This window comes from Nestor notabilis, unplaced genomic scaffold, assembly GCF_000696875.1.
Source record: "Nestor notabilis isolate BGI_N333 unplaced genomic scaffold, ASM69687v1 scaffold5215, whole genome shotgun sequence".
In the NCBI taxonomy this organism is placed as follows: domain Eukaryota; kingdom Metazoa; phylum Chordata; class Aves; order Psittaciformes; family Psittacidae; genus Nestor; species Nestor notabilis.
The window spans coordinates 1-9937 of record NW_009928723.1 but is presented as its reverse complement, the minus strand read 5'-3'; the positions used below and the strand labels follow the sequence as shown (position 1 = coordinate 9937).

General features: G+C 52.3%; 2 protein-coding genes across 2 annotated transcripts in view; one reads left to right on the top strand and one right to left on the bottom strand.

Annotated features, from left to right (window-relative positions):
* CCDC78 (coiled-coil domain containing 78) overlaps nt 1–7166 on the top strand; it is a gene marked incomplete at its 5' end in the record, with an annotated part of 17607 nt that extends 10441 nt beyond the window's left edge. The window contains 7 exons of the mRNA XM_010014632.1: nt 504–629; nt 1282–1493; nt 2126–2297; nt 4519–4628; nt 4979–5045; nt 6268–6368; nt 7046–7166. Coding sequence (XP_010012934.1) covers nt 504–629; nt 1282–1493; nt 2126–2297; nt 4519–4628; nt 4979–5045; nt 6268–6368; nt 7046–7166 — 909 coding nt within the window. The remainder of the gene's footprint in view (nt 1–503; nt 630–1281; nt 1494–2125; nt 2298–4518; nt 4629–4978; nt 5046–6267; nt 6369–7045) is intronic.
* Nucleotides 7167–8094: 928 nt separating this feature from the next.
* LOC104405803 (protein FAM173A-like) lies at nt 8095–9557 on the bottom strand (the record flags this gene model as incomplete). The annotated part of the gene is made up of 3 exons (XM_010014631.1): nt 8095–8283; nt 8856–8906; nt 9417–9557. Coding segments are annotated over 3 exons (381 nt in total), but the record flags the coding sequence as incomplete, so codon positions are not given.
* Nucleotides 9558–9937: the final 380 nt, after the last annotated feature.

Sequence of the window (9937 nt, the reverse complement as noted above, 5' to 3'; positions counted from 1 at the left end):
GCTCTCTCAGCCTGGCTCCAGAGCAGAGCTGCTCCAGCCCTCACAGCATCTCAGTGGCCTCCTCTGGACTCTCCCCAACAGCTCCACGTCCCTCTTGTGTTGTTGCCCCAGAGCTGGATCAGGGCTGCAGGGGGGGTCTCCCCAGAGCACAGCAGAGGGGGAGAATCCCCTCCCTCGACCTGCTGCTCATGCTTCTTTCCTTCTCCAGGGATGCAGTGCTTGTGGAAGGTGCTGCTTGCCACAAGTGGTGGGAGGAATTTTTTTCACTGCTATTTAGTAAGAGTTGGTGTGATCACAAGGCAGAGGGGGATTGTAAATGACAGCAGGTAGCAGGGGAATAGAGATGAACATTTCCAGTGGGTTTCTGTGAAAACCCAAGTCCTTCCCAGCTCTAGTGCAGCTGGATATTTGGAAATTAAGTCACCCATCTCTAATAGAGCTTCTTAGTGCCCTTTGTGTGGCCAGAGGACAAGGGCAGGAGCAAGCGCGTTTGCTGTGCCTAGGTGCTGCTCAGCTCACAGAGCCAGCTCCAAGAGGTGGAGGCGGAGAACTCCCAGCTGCAGCTCCGGCTGAAGGAGCTGAACGAGGAATATCGCTCCCGGCTGGCGCAGTACATCAAGGACATGGCGGTGGGTACCCCCAGCCCCAGGGGCTCGCCTGGCCACAGAAAGCCTTTGTGCTGGCTGCCCTCTTCTTGCAGGCTGTTTCCCCTCCTTGCTGGCTGTGAGGCTTGGGGAGCCAATGCTTGCAGCTGGAAGGGGGCTCCGTGCCCTTGGCTTGGCCTGGGGGAGGAGATTCCAGTCCCACTCTATCCATCCCCCTATGTAGCTGTAAGCAGGTTTTGGCAAGAGCTTCTGTGCTGGGAGAAGGCTGGTACCAAAGAACACAGTTTGGTGACAGACTCGGACACTCAGAAAAGGAATTTTTACTGTTAAGAATAGTTTAAATCCCAACAGGGCAATGTTGAACAATGTCCTAGCTATTAGAGTGAGTGGGAAAGAGGACGGACTAGAAATGGTAACTCCCAATACCAACTTGTGTTTCCCTAGGCAGGGACACAGTACAGTACAGGTGTAACACCTGGTACAGCACAGATGCCTTCTCTGTCTTGGAGGGCCATGATGGAAGTTAATTAGTCTTTCCTGCTCTTTGAAAATGGAAGATATGCCTTGTCCTCTGTGCTGTGAGCATAAATATGACTGGAGCTTCTCTGTGGGAAATGGGTTACACCCCTTAAGGAATGACTTGATCACCTAAATGCCTTTCTCTGTATGTTTAAAGGACTTCATGGACAGCAAATCCAGCAATGTCACAGGGCCTAGCAAAGCCCCAGCTGCTCATGCTCCCATGAGACGCTTCGTGGACAGCATGCTGAAAGACATCAGGGCTTCCTACAGGACTCGGGAGGAGCAGCTAGCCAGAGCGGCACGTGGCTACAAGAAACGTATGAAGGACTTGGTCAAGAAGCATGAGAACCTGCTCATCGCTTATGGGTAGGTCTAAGCCAGGGTCGGGGCTTCCTCTATCTCTTCCGCTTGTTGCAAAGGCCCAAGTGGAAGTGCCCTGAAGCACCCAGACCCATGGTGGGGAGGGAGGAAAACAGGGCTCCCAGATGGAGCAGGGGATCTGGAGTACACGTTGATCTCCCTGCTCTTGACAAGCCAGGAGCAAGGTGTTTCCAGCTGCACCTCAGGGTGCTCTGGACACCTTGGAGCTGCTTTGCACATATGTTTCTCCTGTGTCAAATTTAGGGTGAGAAAGTGATTCCACATTGGATGCTACGGAAAGGCAGAGGTACCACAAATAACTCCTGCCTCCCAGCCTGCTCCTGCAGTGCTCTCAGCTCTGCTCCACAGCTCTCTCAGCAGCTTGGGCTGTGGGAAGCAGCAGAAATTCTTGTGGCATAAAAGCCACAAATAGCTTTAGGACAAGCTCCCCTCAGAAACACTCCCAGGAATATTATAAATACTGTTGGACTCTCCTGCCTATCTTTTGCAGGGGAACTGGCTCTTGGTGGCCAGAAGCCAGCAGCTCCCAAGCACATGGTACCTCCATCAGCAGCAGAAACACTTGGTGTTATGACCGAACCAAAGCTACCAGCACTAACCCCTCTGGCATATTCCAGGCACCAGCGAGAGCAGATCCGGTCCTTGGGCAGCACCGCTGCAGACTGTGGCCCTGCTGAGCTCCACTTTTCCATCACAGACCCAGAGCTGCTGACAAACACCACCCGGGAGCTAAACCGGCTGCGGGAGGATAAAGCAAAACTGGAAATGCAGCTACATGAGCTGCAGAAGGTGCTGGGTGGGCTGCTGGCTTTCTGCGGGGCTGGAGGGGGAGTCTCACAAGCCAGATTCACCCCCTTCCTTAGGCATTCCCTGAGAGTTTGCTGTGCCTGTGGCACAGGCAGGGGTAGTGCTTGCTCTCTTTCTCATTTTGGGAAGAGATGAAACGTGAAATGTTCAAGCAGTCCCCTCATTGCTTCAACCCTGCTGTGCAGAGGCAAGTTATAGCTATTGACTGGGCAGCCCCACAGATTGGGATTGCTGAGCTCTGGGAGGGCTGAGGAGCAGCTGATGTTGTGGGAGAGCTGCCAGGCCAGCAGACTCACTCCCTTTTAAAGAAGAGGTAAGCAAGGGAGGGTAAGGTGGGGCTTTCTGTTCTTGAATGCCTTTGCTAACTGAGCAGGAGACCCCACTCCAAAACCCTTCAGTCAGCTCCATGTCCTCCCACCGGGTCTGCCTGGGCAAAGACATGTCTCTCAAGTTACACAAAATGCATTTATTTAACAATTCAGAGGATGGGAGATGTAAACCTTAAGAATCCACTGCACATCATTCCTTGCCAGGGCATTGGTGGCTGTTGGAGTGTGAGGATATGATGTGCCACTTCAAAGTGGTGGGGTCTTTGGTGAGATTGCAGTGGTTTAATGTTTATGGGAATACTCTTCTTCCTTTGCCTTCAGAAATGCCTAAAAGAAACCTCAGCCTTTCCGATGAATCCTGAGCAGTAAGTGCTGTTTGTTTCTTGGGATGTTTCTAATTCAGACTTTTCCTTGCTGTGTAGATTGAGAAGTCTTTTTGGCTTTACTTGGAGATGGTAATAAATAGGGAGAAAGCGAGCTGATAGGGGCTCATCTGAGAAGAAAAGCCAGCTGTCACCTCAGTGCAGCGTTCCCTGTGGTGAAATGAGCTGGTCATTTGGGCCTCGGTCCAAGAAAGCTCTTAAGCTCATGTTTGATTTTGTCATGTTTTTAGATCCACTGATCTCTTTAGAAGCTGAAGTTAAACATATGCCCCAGCGCTTTGGTAGAACACAACCTGGGGAAGGCAAGTGAAACACTACCAGTTTGGGATAGTCTTGTTTCTTCTCCTTCCCAGTGCAGAAGCTGGGCTGGATCCCTTCAGTGACGCTGTCCTGATACTGCCCTGGCTTCACGATGTGCCCTTTATTTGCTCCTTTTTGATAGGTTTCATACCCCTGCTCCATTATTCAGTTGAAACTCTATCAACTATATCTGTGGAAAGGTGGAACAAAATGGTGAAGAAATCTGAGCTGGGATTTTCCAGCCTTTTAAAAATGTAGCCTAGAAAACATATCAGGTATTTCACTAACTTGATAACAGGCCCTGCCATGTTTCCCACACTGAAAAGTAATAGTAGTCCTTATAGCATCATAGAATCACTGAGTGGTTTGGGTTGGAAGGGACCTTAAAGCTCATCCAGTTCCAACCCCCTGCCATGGGCAGGGACATCTTCCACTAGAGCAGGTTGCTCCAAGCCCCTGTGTCCAACCTGGCCTTGAACACTGCCAGGGATGGGGCAGCCACAGCTTCTCTGGGCAACCTGTGCCAGCGCCTCAGCACCCTCACAGGGAAGAACTTCTGCCTAAGAGCTCATCTCAGTCTCCCCTCTGGCAGGTTAAAGCCATTCCCCCTTGGCCTGTCCCTACAGGCCCTTGTCCAAAGCCCCTCTCCAGGTTTCTTGTAAGCCCCCTTTAGGCATTGGAAGCTGCCCTAAGGTCTCCCCGCAGCTTTCTCTTCTCCAAGCTGAACATCTAGATATGAATGCATCTGTCCTTGAATAGATACATTAATTTTGGCAGATTCACCACAGGAGTAAGACAGAGTCCAGAACCTTAATTTTAGTGATATATCTAGCTGTTGAGGTGCCAGCTTTTTAGCTGCCAAGACACTTGACCACCTGATATACTTTTTTTCTGTGTGCTAATGGGTTTATCCATTACCTAGTTACTCTAGCTGGTGTTACTGCAGCACTTCAGCTATAATTCCTGCTACTTCTCATCTCTATCAGCTGTGTGGCTTCACTGTTTATTGTTCCCTTTGCTTCTGCTCCCATGGAATCTCAGCCACAACTTCCTGTGTGCCTGGGCTGGGAGGCTGCAGTCACCAGAGGGAACTCAGGCAGTCACAGCTCTGGAGCACAATGCATTCCTTCCTTCATACAACCCAAATTCCTCCAGCATCAGATGTGACCTGTATCTTGCTTATTCGGACAGGGACAGAAGAGGAAGAACTTTCCCACGCTGGGCTGCACAGACAGCTCAGCACCTATCATGCTCGGTGACCAGAACAAGAGTGTTTGTGCTCCGAAACGTGAAAAGTGGCAGTATTTGGCATTGATCACTCTCTATTTCCATCAAATTCAGTGTCAGGTTAAGGACTCTTTCTGCACAGAGTGCTCTGATGTATGAGTGTTGATGTGAGCTTGGAGCAAACCCAGCTGTCACAGTGGAGCATCCCAGGTTGGCAGAAGGGCTGTGACTCTTGTGCCGAGGCACAGGGACAGTGCTGCATGCCCTGAAGTTTGGGGCATCAGGAGAAAAAAAGGTGCAGAGCATGGGGGTTTATGGTTCGATGGGCATGAGTTGTGTCCAGCCCCTCAACAGAGCTGTGTGACCTATGGTTGGGATGGATCTGAATGCCTGGACGTGATCAAGTTCTGGTTTTCCCTCCTAGGCCACTGGATGAGAAAGGCTGGGCAGAGGTCAGGAAGCAGCTCTGGGAGTTCACACACACCACCCAGGTAAAGGCCTGGAACAGCCCATCCCAATAAAAACTTACCCCTAACCCACACGTCAAAGGTGGGCTGCCCCAGCCAGCTGCTGGGGCCAACACACTGGTCCCAGCTGGAACAGGGAAGCTTTCCATAGAGCCTTGCTGTGGCTTTGGCCTCAGTCCACCAAGTGGTGCTCTCCAGGCTGTACTGTCCCTGCTACTAGAAGGAGGAGAGCAGCCTTTATGTCTGCTCGTTGCTGGACCATATTGGTCCCTCCTGTGTTTCAGCACAAGCATTTAGGCATCTGTACAATAAACTGGGTCTGTGTTCAGCCTGGTCCAAGTCTAGGCTGAACCTGAATCAGCTTCCCAGTGTGGTTCCCCCTGGGCATGAGGATATTTACACCACTCTCAGGAATGGGATGGCCCAGTGTGGGGAGGAGAGACTGAGATGATGTGAGCAGGCTTGGCTGAGGTGGGGATTGCTGTCTGGCAATGATGGCAGCAGTGTAAAGAAGGGTTGGTGCTGAGGTCCCTGCCATACTTGGGGAAAGGGCTTTGGAAACCAAGCAGAGGTTTCTTTTTCTGTGGTAGACAAGGCTATAGATGTGGTTCCAGACCCCTTCCATGTTGCCCACAGCAGCCTAAGGAAGTGCTCCACCATTGTCTGGTCAGGTAAAGCTGAACATCTAATTTGGGTGCATCTTTGTGGCCAAAAGAATGGAGATGCTGTGGCTGAGAGATGGAGCACTGTGCAGGGAGCAGGTCCTGTTCCTGGCTCTGCTGTGCACCTTGGTGGTGAGCTCAAACACCTCAAGTACTCCTTGTGACACAGGGACCATGTGGTTACCTTGGGTGAGGTGGTGATCTACTGCCCAGAGACACTGTGCAAAAACAACTGTGGTTTCATCTAAAAGGGAAGGTGACTTCCCTTTGCAAAGAAATACTGGCATAGAGGTGTGAAAGCTGTGTCTGTGTGTCAAATCCAGTGACCTCTGCACCAGTTTTGAAGCTTCTGGAGGAAGATGTCACAGATGGCCCTGGTGCCCAAGCCTGTGCTTTGGTCAGGGAAGGGAGCCCAAACGATGATGCCTGCAGAGAGCTGGGCTGTCATCACCAGGCTCCTGTCCCTGAGCATATCAGTTTGGGGTTGCCTCTGTAGCCTAATGCTAAGTGGTGTTGGAGCTGAGTGATAGGGAAGTGGTCACTCCCATCTCACAGAGCCTTCTCCATGGTTTTCGCCCCTCCAGGAGGATTTGGAGCAGGAAAGAAGCCAGCTCCTGACTCGGGCCATTGTGGCAGAAGAGCAGGTGTCGGAGCTGCAGGAATACATAGACAAGCATCTTGCAAGGTGAGATGGTGGGGTCCCCCTTCACACGTTCTCTGCTTTATGCTCCAAGTTTCTCTCCCAGGATAATTGCCAAGGAAAATGGCCACTATGTTCCCATAGCACTGCCAGCAGGGCTGATGTCCCACAGCACATCCAGCTATGCTAGAGCTGCCACCAGTCCTCCTTCTGTAGGGCAGTGGGGCAGCATCTGGCCTTACCTCATCTTTTGGAGGAATCTAAGAGAGGAATCTTAGCTGGAAGGTAAGAGAAGCAACCCCTCTCTTAGCTGCAATCTTCCAGCAGCCCCTAACACACAGTCCTTTCTCCCTTGGGGGCTCCTCATGCCCCAAAGCAGGGAGAACAGGTGTTTGGGCAAGGAAGGGTGAGGAAAAGCAGAGCACATCTGGTGGAGCAATGGTCCAACTGTGTCTGCTCTAACTCCACAGACCGAGTGCCTGCTTTAAACTCAGGTCAGGCTCACAGGTTTGTTACCTGGCAGACGCCTCTTCCTTGGGAAAAGGCTGGTTTTGTATCTGCCAGGACTCAGTTCCCAGGGGACTCAGTGCCTGGGCTGGCTGCTCTGCATTAACTGACACTGACTGTGTGTCCTTAGTAAACACAAGGCACAGCATCCATTTAAACAAATCACTCAGGATTATGAATCCACAAGCAACCATGGTGCTGCTTTCCCACTACAGGTACAAGCAGGAGATTGTCCAGCTGAGGAAGCCGCGTGTGCTCAGTGCTGGGGCAGCTGACACTCGCTGCCCAGAGCCAGAACTGTCAGGCATGAACCATAGCTCTCCACCACGACTCTGAGGAGCAGAAAGAGCAGGATTCCAAACGGAGCTTTGTTTTGTGGACTGGCGGGAGCACGTATCCTTCCCTTGCTGAGAGCTGGGAGGCACAGTGAGGGCAACCACGTGGGTGTTCTGGGTCTCAAATTCACAGCACTAACATGAGACAAGACAACTGCGTCTCGTCTATCCTGACCCCTCAGCTGCAGGAATTCTGCTGTTCCCTGAGCACATCACAGCTGGGACACGGGGTCAGGTTCCCAGGCAGCTTTTTACTGCGGGGCTCCAGGTTCCCATTCCTGCGATAAGATTCCTCCTGGGCAGACCTAGACTGGAGTCCAAGGACTAACTCTGCTCCTGCCTTCACTCCCCTCTCAGATTCTAAGAGATAAGGTCAGGGCTGGTTCAAGCCAGACTTTGGTCTAAGAGGCTAGAGAAAGGGGGTGATCTGCTCTTTAATGGTGGAAAAGCCTTTTTTAACTGTTTCAGTGGAAAATGTAATGTTATACAAGGTGAGCAGGACCAAAGTGATCCTTCAGTGGGAGGGGAGCTGGACAAACCCCCTCCTGAGCTGCCTCCAAAGGGCCAGCAGAGCAAAACCTGAGGCTGGGAGCAGCTCTGGCTCCAGGAGCACCCTGCAGCTCAAAGGCAAAGCAAAAGTCTCATGGGTAGAATCAACCAAACGTTTATTTTGAAAACTGAACAAGAAATAAGGTAGTAAACGTACAGAAAGAGGCACTGGAGGTTTAGCCCTTAAATCCTGCAATAATTCCAGGATTTCTAGGTCTGATTTTCCCCTCCCTTGCTTCCTCCAAACTGCCCACTCTTTGGAAAACTGAGGGACTGCCACCCTGCAAGTCCCCGGGAAAAAGCCTGGCCGAGCAGCCCTAAGCTGAGCCCGAGGGCTGGAAGGGCTCCAGTACTTAATGCCAGGCTCAAGGAGCCTGCTCTTAGACCCGGCTTCCCTCTGCGCTGCTCTGCGCTGCTCGCCGCACCTCCTTCATGTCATAGGCCCAGACTTGCTCCAGCCCCTGCCCGAGGGTGCTGGTGGGGGTCCAGGAGGGGAAGGGGAAGCGTCCAGCCACCACCCGGGCTTCGTCGGGGAGTTCTGCAAGGAGCTTGGCGGCCAGGGGAGGTTTCTGGGGAGAGACAGACAGCCATGTGGTGGCAGTGCCACCAGGGACTACAGGACAGGTTCTCAGCAGGGCTGGTGGGGCCCAAGCAGGCTCCATCAACCAAAGACCCTTCCAAAACATAGGGCTGGTGCCAGCCCTGTGCATGGTTGGGTCCAGGACCAAGTAAAAAGTGACAGGACAAGAGGAAATGGGCTCCACCTGCACCAGGGGAGGTTTAGACTGGATATTAGGAACAATTCCTTCCCCAAAGGGTGGTCAGGCATTGGAACAGGCTGCCCAGGGCAGTGGTGGAGTCACCATCCCTGGAGGTATTTAAAAGATGTGTAGATGTAGCACTTACGAACAGTTTAGTGGTAGCCTTGGCAGTGCTGGGTGGGATTTGATCTTAAAGGTCTTTTCCAACCTAAATGACTTTATGGTTCCATAAATGTGGATGGTGCTGAGCACCAAACCACTTACAGAGCCTTGTCTTTCAAAGGGTCTTTGCCACTGTCCCAGATTATACCTCTTTTCTAAGAAAACCCTCCTTGGAGCTCGTTCTGAACAAGCTGAGTGTGAGGGAGGGACCGACTTACCACACTGGGGGCCAGGAACACAATCACATTGTGGCAATCAGAAAGATTCACCTTAAAAGAGAAGGAAAAGGGGAATGAAAGACGCAACAAGCAGAGGGGGAGAAGGAGGAAACTGAGTGTCTCAACACCTTCTGAATGATCTTCTGAACCTCAGAGGAAGCAGAGATGCTCCACATGTGGGATGAGGATGTGCTGGTGTGCCTGGGAGCAGCGCTTCTCCCAAGTGCCTGCCTCCAGCATCATCTCAGATCCACCCTCCCTGCTGGGTTTCTCTGGTCAGGCTGCAGGCACCTTTAGGAGTACATCTCTGAAGGCCACCACGTGCCAGCAGCACCCTCAGACCTCTAATCAAAGCTGTTCTGAGAAGGAGCTTTTTTTTAACCAGCAGCCAGCCACAGGGTGCCCAGGCTGGTGTTCCCCTGGGAAGGAGGATGGTTTTCCACCTCCTGGGAGCAGTGTGGGTTGGGGAAGGAGCAAGCAATCACCAGCAAAGCCTGGCTGGGGCTGCAGACCAAGCCCTAGCGCTGGCCTGAGCACAGCCAGACCTTGGGACACTGTTACCTTCCACAGGTCTTTCTTCAGGAAGGAAACCTTCCCGTGGTAACCAGCCTTCCAGGCCCGGTAGTGGGAGAGACACAGGAGCCAGGGATTAAGCTCGTAGCCAACGGCTGGTCTCAGACCTTGCTTATAAGCCTCTAGCACCTAAGGAGAGACAGAGAGAGCTGCAACTAAAACAAACCTCAGGGTCGAGTCTGGGGGACAGTTCGGGGGGCAGGGACTGTGTCCCAGCTCCACTCACTCCCTCCTCATGGGCAGGGTGGCCTCAGTCCTTGGCACCTTCCTCCTAGAGTGCCTTCCCACCCTGCTCACTACATGTGATGTCTTCTGCTGCCATCAAGGACCATCTAGGGTTGTCTAGGACCCTCTAGGACTACCTAGATCAGTCCAAGGCTGTTTATGACCATCGAGTACTATCTAGAGCTGCTTAGGGCTTGCCTAAGGCCACCAAGGGCTTCTCTAGGGCCACCTAGGACCCTAGGACACTGTCTAGGGCTTGTCTAGAACCATCTAGGGACACCCAG